Raw genomic sequence first — 13,512 nt, 5'->3', positions numbered from 1 at the left:
AAACTGAAACTCAGGCATTCTGTAAGAAGAAATTATTACCGTGTGTGTCCATTGAATGTTTAGCCTACATTCCTACTCTGTCACTTGAAACTTCAGACTTTGATCATGAAAAAGGGTGTGGGGACTGGGAGAATGGTGTTAATGTGGGAGAATGTGGGAAAAATGTACCTTTAACTCCTAATTCCCACTGAGCTTCCTGTGTAAGCACAATCCTATTGGATTCATTGTCCCTGAAGAGACTACGTCTGTCTTAAATAAAGACCCTGTAGTGACCTGAACTGAGAGTGATTCTTTTTAAGGGAAGCCAATTTTCATCTCTCCCTTCCCACTCCTCTATCCCCAAACCTATAACTGTCTTATGTACCAAGCACTTTATACATTTTGCAAATATTAATTCGTTTAATCCTTCCAATAACCCCATCAAGTAGTTACTATCATTATCATCCTTATTTAACACGTGAAGAAACTGACGCACAGAGAAATTCAGTATCTCTTCCAAGGCAACAGTGGTAGAGATGGTTTTTGAACCCAGGAGAACATATGCTCTTGATTCACCACACTGTCATTCCTTCCTGCCCCACCCTGAGTGATCTGGTATTTCTTAATTAGAGCTTTGAATGTATGGAGGAAGTGATGGAATGAGGGTACCTCCAGGCATTGAATAAATGAAGAGAGTCAGGCATCAGTGTATCTTTTGCATTGTTTATAGATACTATCCTTTATTAAATGTTCAAGAGAAAGGAATGAAAAGGAAATAAAACCTGTCTCTTCGAACCTGAGTCATGGATAATTTTTTGGGTCAGTTTTCACTTGCATAGCACACCCCTTGAGCCATTGAGATAAATCATGGCCAGAACAGTGCCGCCTCCAAGAAGTCCTGGGAAATGAAAGAAAAGAGAGAGGATGAAGTGGACAGGTTGATGGGGTGGCAGTGACACCATCCCGGGCTGCCCATGGTCCAGGCCATCCCCATGAACTTACCAGGCAGACAGCCCGTTCTGTGAGGACACGATCTTCTTGGCACACATGATGTCATCTAGGATATGGCGATTGAGCAGGTCTAAAGGGGAAGAGAAGGACATGGTGATCTGGTGCATTGGGGATAGGGTAACAGTGAATGGAGGGCCCAGGGGTTTTGGGTTCCTTGGGGCCTGAAGAACCTCAACCACAATGTTGGCTGATTCCAGGTGACATAGATTCTCTTGTCAGCTGGTTGTGAATGATCTCAGTCACCATGTTAGCTGGTTCTATACAACCTTAACTCATGTTGTTTGATCCTGGATGATCTTGTCATGTTGTCTAGTCATGAATAGCCCCAACCTCCATGCTATCTGGCCCTGGACAACCCCAACCTCTATTTGAGCTGGCCCTAAATAACCTCAGTCTCCATTTTTTCCTGTCTTGGACAAGCTCAGCCACCATTTTGGCATGAAGGTGATTCTGTCTCTAGAACCACACATCTGCTTCTTCTCTCAGGGCATGGGTAACCTCAACCCCAAATTAGGACAGTCTCTGTCTCTAGTCCACATGGAGGTAAGTTTCCTCTTTCCTGAGTCTAAGAAAACTGCAGGGTCCACTCTGTGTGAGAATTGGGAGCTCTGAGCTCTTCTGTCTTAAACAACCCCTCAGTATAGTCTGGGTAGGGATACAGGATGGTGTCTCTAACAGCTTAGGTAACTTTTCTCCTTTTCTCATCATTTTTCTCTTGTTGCAGGAGATTATGGCTTAAACAACCTTGTCCTCCATGTGTGGGAGAGTAGGGCCCGGCAGGGCTTCAGTGTGTCCCCAGTGCTGACTTACCATGACAATCCATGTGGCAGAGGTTCTTGGTGGGTGTAATGCCATTGTCACACCACCAGGCAGAATTCAGTTGGAAAATGCCATATTCACTGCTGCCATCAGGATTGTGGTCCACGAAGGTGGTGTCAAAACCACTCTCATGGTGAGCCATGCACAGCCCTGGAGCAGGGAGAAGAGAGGCAAGAAATAGGTATAGAGCCTGGGAATAGGGAAGGATAGGATCAGGGGAGGACAGGGATGGTTATCATCTCAGTTGTGAGGGTGGTGATCTTTGCTGTGGTGATGTTGGTGATTCTGGTGAGGGATCACGGATGGCGGTAGTGATGGTATTCACGGTGGTAACAGCAGTGATGATACTGATTGTAGTGATCATGTTGACGGCAGAGATGGAGGTGATGGTTGCGAAGGCAATAATGGTGGAGACATTAGAGTTAGTTAAACTACTCAGCACAGTCAGTGAGTGAGTGACTGAAGGGATCATGCCCTGACCTGGAGAGGTGATAAAGGACAAGGGGGGGCCTGGGTATGAATGTGGTGAGTGGCTTAGGGTATGGGCAGGATTTGGGGCAACTGGATTCTCACAGTCTCCAACACTGTAGCCTTTGTAGCCGTTCAGCCCTGCCCTCTCCAGTCTTGCAGCCAGCTCGCAGCGTTCATAAATCTTGGCATCCACAGTGACAACCATCAGTATGGCCAAGGTCACTACCACAGTGCCCCAGGCCTGCATTATGGCCCCTGTAAGCCCTCCCAGGTGACTCGCTCCAGACTCACCCTGTGGTGTTCGGAATTAGGGGTGATCTGGAATTCTGGGCTCTATGAGCAAATGTCTAAGTCGTAGATTCTGGAACACGGAACACAGAAACCTAAATGCCTCGCAACACTGTTGCGCTGGAAATTAAAGGCCCCACCTCCCACCCCTGTTGCATTGGGGATGAAGTCTCTGACATCTGAATTTTGGAAGGGACACATTCAAACCATAGCACTCATCCTTGGTAGTTTGTTCACCTCTCTGCACTTAAAGTGCTGTTCCATCCTAATTTACTGGGATGTGCCCCACATTTCATATTACAAATGGCATATTACATACAGATTCTTATGCTTGACTGCTTTTTCGACTTCATTCTCATTCTGTCTTTTGTTCCCGCATTCACTTACACTGCCTCTCAGCCACTTATATTCACCCACACCGGGCCTCATATTATCGCAATTCCCCATCTACTTAGCATTACCCAAATTCTCTCATGTCATATTCCTTCTTCATCCTACTCACTCTCGCTCAGATTCATTTCCTATCTTCACCTCTATTTCCTGGCTCTGCATCAAATGACTGCCGCTTATTCACATCTGGCCCAGCCTTCAGCTTCGTTCATTGACTTGGGGCCTTGTTAACTCCCCGATTCTCTCCCTTTCTGCCCCTCCTTCACCTCTATTCTCTCAGATGCTGTCCCTGGAACACCCCTATTTCCTGGATCTCTGTCCCTATTACTCCCAAACACTAGCTCAAGTTACCCACATATACTTAGTCTATGTTTGGTCACTGTTTTTTCTGAGTTTTCTCTTCATTGTCTCCATTTACTCTCACTCTGCCTCTCACTGCCTCATTCGTTTAAATCCTTTCCCATTGTAACCCCTATCACCCTCTTCTTGCTCATATTCTGCTCCTAATTCAGGCCTGCCATTCTGCCTCCCCGTACTTGCATTCTGTCACACTATGCCTCAAATTCGTTACTTTTGCTCACATCGGGCTCCCCGTGTTTCCTCGCTTTACTCACCCGAGGCCATGTTGTCTTCATCCACTCTCTGCCTCACAATACCCACCTTCAGCCATCCTCTGCTCTTCACTTTCATTCCCTCTCACTCTGCCCAACATCGCCTCCATTCATGCGCACTCTTCAGCTCATTCACATTTGCCGATTCCCAGTGGGATCCCTGTACCCCAACGTTCCTGGGCAGACTACCCTGTATTACCCCCATCTAATCCCAGTCATCTCTAGTCACCCTCCCTTATAGCATCTGCACTCAAACTCGGCCTGCTTCACATTCTACCACATATTCATCTCCACTCTTTTATGCTGTCCCTCCTGCACCCCATTCTTCTCTTTCTGTCCCACATTACCCCCATTCACTCTGACTGTACCCCTAAATTCCCTCTTCATTCATCTTGTGCCTCATAAAATCACCATTCCTTCACATGCTAATCCTTAGTATTCATATCACCTCCACTCACATTCACCCTCTTTAGTTGTTCTATTCATGCAGAGTCTGCTCCCACTTTCACCTTTTTTTCTGCTTAGATTGTGGCTCATTTCCAATCATTTACTTAATCTCATCATAATCTCAAATTCATTCATAATTGAATGCATAGTCATTCCCTCACTTTGATCCACATTCACTCCACAATGGTGCTCATTCACCTCCATTCCATTGCCCTTTGCTTCTGTTTGCCCTCATTTGCTCCCAATTTGCCTGTCAGTCACTGTTATTCATGCCCCTTGCCCACCAGTCCCATGTGTCTCCTGTTCGTGACACTCACATTGGCCAACACAGAAGGCTGATGGATTGCTCAGGATTTGATTTGGCTGCACACACCAACCCCACCACAAATACCAGTAGCTTCAAGAGGAGGGAAGTGGATTCCTCTTTTGGAGGCAGGTAATCCAGGACTAGTGTGGTGGCTCCAAGGTCACCAAAGACCTGGCTCCTTCTGTGCTGTTGCTCTGTCAACTTCACCGTCTGGGTCTGGTCCAAAATGACTGCTCACAATTGGCAAGACTTTTGTGGTCTTGATAAAATGTATCTTAAGATCAATTGTAATGATAACTCACTAGCCACATGGGGGCTTCTCTCATTGTCTTTGGGTGACAGTGTCATATCGTGCAGATTCTGTGGTGGGACCAGCCACCTGTCAGCTTCTCACACTCCTTCACCTAGCCACCTGCTGCTTAGGCTACTGTATGAGGAGGTCCGACCTGTAGGGACTGATGGTAGAGGATGTCCAGGACAGAGAGTGCCGGTCCTGGCTCTGCAGCAGCAAAGCTAGCCTCATAACTTGTGCATGCACACTGTGGGCCCTGGGATAGTTTCTGAGGGGCTGTATCACTGGCTCATCTGCCCCCCAATCCTACCAACCCTAAAGGATTTCCTCCTTTGTGTAGGTGCGTGCGTACAAGGTGGTTGGAGATGATGCTTAGGGGTGAGACTGTGATGGGCCGTAAAGGTCCAGCCCTTGCTATTTTCTACCTCCTAATGCATTGAGAGAGTGGATAAGTCATATATCCAGGAGGTGCTGATGCATCAGGGAGCAAGAGATGTGAGTTCCTTTCTTGCTTTCTTTCTTTGTCTTGTCTGCTAGGAAGCTTTCCTTTTTTTTTTTTTTTTTTTGAGATGCAGTCTTACTGGGTCGCCCAGATTAGAGTGAAGTGGTGTGATCTCGGCTCACTGCAAACTCCACCTCCTGAGTTCAAGCGATTCTTGTCCCTCAGCTTCCTGAGTAGCTGTGATCACAGATGCATGCTACCATGCCCGGCTAATCTTTGGTATTTTTAGTAGAGACGGCGTTTCACCATGTTGGCTAGGCTGGTCTTGAACTCCTGACCTTAGGTGATCCGCCTATCTCGGCCTTCCAAAGTGCTGGGATTACAGGCGTGCGCCACTGCACCCAGCTCAATATATGTGTATTTTTAACGTTAGTATATAATGCTAGATTTCTTCAGACTGGTCTTTACAAATCGGATCCTTCTTATGGTTTCCCCTTATGTCCAAAATGAAATATGAGCTCCCTGGCCAAGGAGGTCCTAAAACACCTGGCCCCTGCCTACACCCACTATACTCCCAACACACTGACGCCGTCTACTCCAGAAAAAGCAAACTGTTAGCCATCACTTAATGCACCCCTTCACCCCTGGTGTGTGCGTCTCACATCGCAGTTTATTTTTCAGCTTGTTTGTGTGCATACCCATCTACCGTCCTTCAAACGCTACAACGTAAACTCCCAGTCCTGGCCACTGGATAAAGCCAGTGGCTTTTCGCTACCTCCTACTCTGTGCACGCAGAGCAATTTAGCCACGCACCCTGTCTTCCCGTTCATTTACACCTGCAACCCTGTTGCTGCCCTGCAAGTTCAAAGTGAGAAATTGCCACCTGCTAGAATCTTTTCCTTAGTTGGTCACTTATCCTCCCTGCCCTGCCATAAGAAAATCGGTGTCCGAAGTCTTAGGAAGGCTGGCCTCTGCAGAACTAAGTAAACACTTGCTCAGCGACGTCGTCCCAGAAGCCAAAAGACACGGTGAACTCGGCCATCTCGCTTCAAGCAGTGACGTCACCAGCACAGCTACCTTCCCTCTGCGCCTGCGCCGCGGCCCCATGTTGACTATTGGCGGATGAGCGTCTCAAAGGCTCCACTGAGCGTGCGCAGAACCGACCGCTGCAGCCCTTTAGGCTGCGGTGCCAAAGAGTCGGTCCCGAAGCGGAAGTGCTTCTTGGGGCCAGGTTTTGTAGCGGTCTTCTCCTCAGCGAGCAGAAAATCTGTTGTCGAAAGAGTGAGGTTGAGGGGGCAAGTGCTAGGGGTCGTGGGCTGAGTGATGGGGAGTTCTGCGAGATGAGTGAAGTGGGGGTTGGGGGTTGAGTGATGGGGGACCGAGAGGTCAGTGGACGAGGTTCTAGGGGCTTGCTGGTGAACAAAGTTATGGGGGCTAAGCAGGATTGAATGGGGCTTATTAAACTTTGACTTTTACACATTTTCCAGCACAGTGACCTGCGCTAAGGGTTCATGCGCATCCCTCAGGACCCTCTTTAGACGTGCCCCGCTCCTCCCTCTACCCTCTCTCCTTGCCCAAGCCCCGAGGTGGGGGTCTGGTGTGAATGCTCCGGCCGAAGTGAACCTGCACCCGAAGGTCTTTTTCCGGCTCCTGGGCAAGGCGGCCCCGGTGAGGTGAGCAGAAGGAAGAAGAGGCACCTGCAAGGTCTCACCTGACCCTGGGCCTCGCCCAGATTTGGGGGCCTGGGAAGAGGGGTAGGTGCGGGGTCTGAGGGAGATGGGGCTTAAATGTAATTGGAGTAATAGTTTTAGAGTGTAGTTTTTGGCATTTAACAAATAACATTTGAATTATAGATTAATTCAGAAATAGAAGAAAAGAAAATCAAAAGGAACTAATTCCTCCCCGTTCATTGTTAGACATTTTTGGGGTGTATAGGAGTATCCCTTTTAAACATTTAACATATAGCTTTAAAATGGATTCCCGCAGTTTTATAACCTACTTTGTTTTCATTTAGAAGTTTAATTCAGGATAAAATTTTTTTTGTACACCTTTAAAAAATGATTAGTTGAGATACATATCACAAAATGCATAGATACTATGCAGCTCCACATAACGTTTTTAACAGCTTTGTAGCATTTTATCTTTTATATTTCGTTCTTAATCCATTATGGGTATTAGAGGATCGTTTTAGTTTGGCATTATTAAAACCAATGCCGAAACGTGGGTATGTACAGAGAAATTATGATACATGATGATAAATTATTTCCTTAAGGAAAATACCTAGAAATACAATTTCTGGGTCAGTACACAATTTAATACATGTGTATATAAAACCTTTTGTGTTCAAGGTTCACATGAAGAGTGAAGAATACACAGACTGTTAAAACCACATGGTTGCCCAAACTCTTCCACAGAGCGATTTCATGGCCAGCTGATGTGAGGGGATAGCTAGGCAGCTAATTCTGGGCACTGAAAGTCTGATGGGGTATTTTCATATGCTCTGCTCTTCTCCACTTGTTCCAGCTCAGCCATCACATATCTCTGCTTTTTCCCAAGAAGAGCAGGAAATGGCCAAACCCCAGGTAAGTATGTTGTCTGTTTTTTCATCCCTCTATTTTACTGTGGGTGTGATGAAATATGTGGAAATCCCTGCCACAAAATAGGAAAGTATTTGTAAATAAGGATTAGGATCAGGCAAAATAAGAGATAGCAGATCAAGGCCAAGTTAGAATGTAGAAGCGTACAGGACTTAGGGCGTAACAGATATTAATGTTGGGCTGTCAGTTTCTCTTTGAGCCTTCTGGTAGCCAGAGGGAAACATAACCAGTACCTTGGCTCAGCTTACTCATCAGGAGAGAGCACACTGAGCCTTCAGGGCAAGTCAAGATTGCCTGGAATTGTGTTTAAAGGGATTTCTTTGCTGGGTTTTCATGTGGATAGTGGAATTGTCCTCAACTACAGCCTGGTGATAAATGCTTCCCTGCAGATATGTCCTACAGCTTTCTTCAGTGAGCGGGAGACATCATGTCAAAATGTAACTTGGGAATGAAATCTCTTAGGAAACCTGCTTGTCTTTCCAATGATTTTCCTGAAGTAGTTTTCTTAGTTGGACTTTGAATTCTCTTTTGCCCAAGCGACAAACATTTTTCACATACCTGCAGTAGCCCACCATCTTTTCCTTTCACTTTAAGCATTTGTATTTTTTAATTTGACATACAGTGTAATTGATTTTTCTGTTAGATTGGTATAACTAATCTATAGAATAGATGGCGTTTCATCACCCCAAAAAACTCCTTTATGCTACTTCTGTTAATAGTCATATCCTCCCCAACCTGTAACCTCAGGCAGCGACAGGTCTGTTCTGTGTCACTATAGTTTTGTCTTTTCAAGAATGTCATGTAAGTGGGGTGTCATGTGTTATGTAACCTTTTCTTTTTGAGATGATTGATTTACATGCAATTGAAACAATAATACAGAGAAATCCCGTGTACTCTTTTCCTAGATTCCCCCAATGATAACATCCTGCAAAACCATAGTACAATATCAAAATCAGGATATTGACATTGATACGGTCAAGCACAGAATAGCCCCATCATTGCAAGGATCCATCAAGTTGTCCTTTATAGCCACAGCCACTGCCCTTCCTCCCCCATACTCATTCCTAAACTCTTGGCAGCTACAAATCTGTTCTCCATTTTGGGAATTTTGTCATTTCAAGAATATGATATAAATGGATCATACGATATGTGACCTTTTCAGGTTGTTTCTTTTGTTTGTTTCCACTCAGCATAATTCCCTGGAGATTTATCCAAGCTGTGTGTGTCAGTAGTTGTTTCTTTGTTATTGCTGAATAGTAGTCCATGGTATAAATGTACCACAGTGTATCTATCCATTCACCTGTTGAAAGACATATTTGGGGTATTTCCAGTTTTGCGCAGTTATGAGTAGAGCTACTTTAAACAATCATGCACAGGGTTTTGTGTGAACATTGGTTTTCATTTCTGTGGAGTAAATAATGGATTACTGGGTCATATGGTAAGGGTATGTTTAACTTTTTAGGAATCTGCCAAATTATTTTCTAGCGTGGTTGAACCGTTTTCATTTCTCCCAGCAATGTATGAGTTCCAGTTGTTCCATATTTTTGTCAGTACTTTGTATTGTCAGTATTTTTTATTTAGTCATTTATCTCATAATGATTTTAATTTGCATTTCCTTAATTGTTAAAGATGTTAAGCATCATTATATATGCTTATTTACTTTTTGTCTGTCCTCCTGATGAGTGTCTATTCAAAAGTTTCTGCCCATTTTTCAATTGGATTTTCTTATTGTTGAGTTTTCAGAGTTCTTTATATATCTTTAGTCAGATATATGGTTTGTAAATGTTTTCTCCAAGTGTATTGTTTGTCCTTTTCTTCTCATAATGTTGTTTGCAGAGCAAGAATTTTTAATTTGGAAAATTTCCAATTTATGAATCATTTATTTGTGGATCATGCCCTTGGTGTCATGTCTATGAACTTTGCCTAACCCAAGGTCATGAAGATTTTCTCCTATTCTATAATTTTATAGTTTTAGATTTTACATTTAGATGATTCCTTTTACATTATTATTATTATTATTTTTTGAGATGGAGTCTCTCTCTGTTGCCCGGGCTAGAGTGCAGTAGGGTGATCTCAGCTCACTGCAACCTCCACCTCCCTGGTTCAAGTGATTCTCCCACTTTAGTTTCCTGAATAGCTGGGATTACAAGCATGCCCCACCACACCTGGCTAATTTTTATATTCTTAGTAGAGACGGGGTTTCACCGTGTTGGCCAGGCTGGTCTCAAACTCCTGATCTCAGGTGATCCACCTGCCTTGGCTTCCCAAAGTTCTGGGATTACAGGCGTGAGCCACCGCTCCCAGCCCTTTTGCATTAATTTTTGCGTAAGGTATGAGGATTAGGTCAGGGTTCATTGTTTTGCCTGTGAATGTTCTTTTTTTTTTTTGCGACGGAGTTTCGCTCTTGTTACCCAGTTTGGAGTGTAATGGCGCGATCTTGGCTCACCGAAACCTCCGCCTCCTGGGTTCAGGCGATTCTCCTGCCTCGGCCTCCTGGGTAGCTGGGATTACAGGCACGTACCACCATGCCCAGCTAATTTTTTGTATTTTTAGTAGAGATGGGGTTTCACCATGTTGACCAGGATGGTCTTGATCTCTTGACCTCGTGATCCACCCGCCTCGGCCTCCCAAAGTGCTGGGTGCCTGTGAATTTTCAATTGCTCTAACCCCAATTGTTGAGGAGGCTTTCTTTTTTTTTCTTTTATTATTTTATTATTTAAGTTTTTTAATTTTTTTGAGACGGAGTCTCGTTCTGTCGCAGGCTGGAGTGCAGTGGTGGGATCTCAGCTCACTGCAACCTCCACCTCCCAGGTTCAAGCAATTCCCCTGCCTTAGCCTCCTGAGTAGCTGAGACTACAGGTGTGTGCCACCATGCCTGGCTTATTTTTGTATTTTTAGTAGAAATGGGGTTTCGCCATATTGGCCAGACTGGTCTTGAACTCCTTACCTCAGGTGATCTGCCTGTCTTGGCCTCCCAAAGTGCTGGGATTACAGCTGTGAGCCACTGTGCCTGGCCTTGTTATTTTAAATTGACACATACTAATTATACATATTTATGGGGTACCCTGGGATGTTTTGATAAATGTCTACAATGTGTAATTATCAAATCAAGATAATTAGTATCATTTATTATTTCTTTGTATTGAGAACATTCAAAATCTTTTCTAGCTATTTCAAAATATACACTAAATTGCTGTTAATTATGGTTACCCTGTGGTGCTGTAGAATGCTAGAACTTAATCTTCCTATCCAGCTGTACTTCTGTATCTGTTAACCAATCATTGGCTACCCACCCCCCAACCCTTCGCTGCCTCTAGTAACCACTGTTCTACTCTCTACTTCTATGAGAACAACTTTTTAAGCTCCTGCATGTGAGTGAGCACATAATGTCCCCCAGGTTCATCCATTGTTACAAATGGCAGAATTTCCTTCTTCTTCTTCTTTTTCTTTTTTTTGAGACTGAGTCTTATTTGTCACCCAGGCTGCTCGGCTCACTGCCACTTCTACCTCCCAGGTTCAAGGTTCTCCTACCTCAGTCTCCCAGGTAGCTGGGATTATAGGCACCCTCCACCACACCCAGCTAATTTTTGTATTTTTAGTGGAGACAGGGTTTCACCATATTGTTCAGAAGAATAATGTTTAATTTTCAAGTTCCTAGAGATTTTTCTGTTATCTTTCTATATTATAAAAAATTCGTTATGATCTGTAGTCTCAGCTGCTCGGGAGGCTGAGGCAGGAGAATCACTTGAACCTGGGAGGCGGAAGTTGCAGTGAGCTGACATCACACCACTGTGCTCCAGCCTGGGCAACAGAGTGAGACTCTGTCTCCAAAAAAAAAGAAAAGAAAAGAAAAGAATGTATGTTCTGTTGTTTTATGGTGGAGTGTTTTGTATATCTTAATTGCATACAGTTGGTTGATGGTGTTTACTTCTATATTCTTGCTGATTTTCTGTCTACTGGTTTTATGAGTTACTGAGAAAGGAAGTATTCAGTTATTGCAGATTTGCCTATTTTTCCTGTCAATTTTATCAGTTTTCCTTCATATATTTTGAAGCTCTGTTGTTAGAGGCATACACTTTTAGGAGTGTTGTATCTTTCTGGTGAATTAATGTTTTTTTTTTGTTTTGAGATGGAGTCTTGCTCTGTCACCCAGGCTAGAGTGTAGTGGTGCAATCTTGCTCACTGCAACCTCTGCTTCACGGATTCAAGTGATTCTCCTGCCTCAGCCTTCCAAGTAGCTGGGATTACAGGTGCCTGCCACCACGCCCAGCTAATTTTTGTATTTTAGTAGAGACAGGGGTTCGCCATGTTGACCAGGCTGGTCTCGAACTCCTAGCCTCAAGTGATCTGCCCGCCTTGGCTTCCCAAAGTGCTGGGATTACAGGCATGAGCCCCACTGTGCCCACCTGGTGAATTTTTGTATCCTTATGTCATTAATCATCCTGGATGAGTTTTGGCTCTGAGGTCTACTTTGGCTGTTCTTAAATACGGTCACTCCAGTTTTCCTTTCTTTGGCATTTCAGTGGTATACTTTTTTCCATTCTTACTTTTATCCTACCTGTATTATTATATTTAAAGTTTTTTTTTGCCAGATTCTCCCTCTGTCACCCAGGCTGGAGTACAGTAGCATGATCTTGGCTCACTGCAGCCTTGACCTCCTGGGCTCAAGTGATCCTCCCACCTCAGCCTCCCAAGTAGCTGTGATCACAGGTGTACACCACCACAACCGGCTCATTTTTTGTAGAGATGGGGTTTTGCCATGTCTCTCAGGCAGTTCTCAAACTCCTGAGGTCAGGTGGTCTGCCTACCTTGATATCCCAAGTGCTGGGATTATAGGCATGAGCCACCTCGCCTGGCCAGTTTATTCTTTTAGACAGCACATAGCTGGGTATATTAGTCTGTTTGGGCTGCCATAACAAAGTACCACAGATTGGGTGGGTTAAACAACATTAATTTTCTCATAGTTCCAGAAGCTGGGAAGTCCCGGATCGAGGTACTAACTGGTTTGGTTTTAGCCGCAGGCACTCTTTCTGGCTTGCAGATGCTTGTTGCTTTGTTCTCACATGGCCTTTCCTCTGCTCACACACAGAGCAAGCTCTGGTGTCCATTTCTCTTATATGTACACCAGTTCTGCTGGGTTAGGGCCCCACCCTTATGACCTCATTTAACCTTAATCATCTCTATAAAGGCCCAGTCTCTAAATACAGTCACATTGGGGTTTGGGGATTCAGTATATGAATTTGTCAGTCCATAACAGTTGGGTAATATTTTTTAAATCCATTTTGAGAATTTCTTTTCTTTTAATTGGTACATTCAGTCCATTGACATTTAATGTAATTATTGATACACTTGGATTTAGGTATTTGTCACTTTCTTATTTGTTTTCTAGTTTTTCTCCCTTTTTGTTTCTCTGTTTCTCATTTTCTGCCTTCTTTTGGGTTATTTGAACATTTTCTTAGATTACATTTTTATTTATCTATAGTTGTGTTTTTTACTATATCTATTTACAGAGTTACATAGTTTTTTTGGTGATTGCCCTGCAAATTACTGTGTATATTTAAGTTTACACAATATGTTTAGAATCAATATTTTACCTCTTTAAGTGGAGTGTGTGAATGTTACCATCTTTTAAGTCCCTTTTCCCTCTCCCCTTTGTTTTTTTTGTCTTATGTATTAATATTACTTCTGCATACATTGAAAATTCTACCAGAAAATGTTATTTCTCTTCCAACTGTCAAATGTATTTTAAAGAACTCAAGAGAAGGATAATCTATTCTATTTACCCAGATTTTTACCACTTTGATATTGTGTCTTCCTTGTTTACAATCTAAGTTTCCTTGTGGTATCAATTGCCTGTT

At 43.8% G+C, this 13,512-nt stretch overlaps 2 protein-coding genes across 11 annotated transcripts in view; one reads left to right on the top strand and one right to left on the bottom strand.

The window, feature by feature from the left end:
* Positions 1-692: 692 nt before the first annotated feature.
* Positions 693-2,569, bottom strand: SPACA5 (sperm acrosome associated 5). The gene is made up of 4 exons (XM_002762831.6): positions 2,383-2,569; positions 1,801-1,959; positions 982-1,060; positions 693-877 (listed from the first exon to the last, which is right to left on the bottom strand). Exons 1-4 carry the CDS (start codon positions 2,525-2,527, stop codon positions 781-783), a joined length of 480 nt encoding a protein of 159 aa, XP_002762877.1. The 5' UTR covers positions 2,528-2,569; the 3' UTR covers positions 693-780.
* Positions 2,570-6,227: 3,658 nt separating this feature from the next.
* The window catches only part of ZNF182 (zinc finger protein 182), a 30,351-nt gene continuing 23,066 nt past the window's right edge, over positions 6,228-13,512 (top strand). For 2 of the 10 annotated variants that reach the window (XM_035288282.3, XM_008989222.5), the window contains exons 1-3: positions 6,228-6,338; positions 6,545-6,730; positions 7,581-7,639. In XM_035288282.3, coding sequence (XP_035144173.1) covers positions 7,625-7,639 — 15 coding nt within the window. In that variant the 5' untranslated portion in view covers positions 6,228-6,338; positions 6,545-6,730; positions 7,581-7,624. Of the gene's footprint in view, positions 6,344-6,544; positions 6,812-7,405; positions 7,640-13,512 lie in introns of all 10 variants that reach the window. The other 8 variants (XM_035288283.3, XM_008989225.5, XM_054250787.2 and 5 more) reach the window with 5 other exon arrangements.

The sequence above is a fragment of the Callithrix jacchus genome, chromosome X, assembly GCF_049354715.1.
Source record: "Callithrix jacchus isolate 240 chromosome X, calJac240_pri, whole genome shotgun sequence".
Lineage (NCBI taxonomy): Eukaryota > Metazoa > Chordata > Mammalia > Primates > Cebidae > Callithrix > Callithrix jacchus.
The sequence above is the reverse complement of the archived record's forward strand: the minus strand, read 5'-3'. Positions and strand labels throughout refer to the sequence as shown.

Coding starts and splice junctions, on each gene's coding strand:
- SPACA5 (XM_002762831.6), bottom strand. CDS start 2,527: ATGCAGGCCTGGGGCACTGTGGTAGTGACCTTGGCCATACTGATGGTT. Junction 1,061..1,800: donor CTGCCACATGGATTGTCATG/GTAAGTCAGCAC, acceptor CTTCCCCTTTAG/ACCTGCTCAATCGCCATATC. Junction 878..981: donor CAGAACGGGCTGTCTGCCTG/GTAAGTTCATGG, acceptor TTCATTTCCCAG/GACTTCTTGGAGGCGGCACT.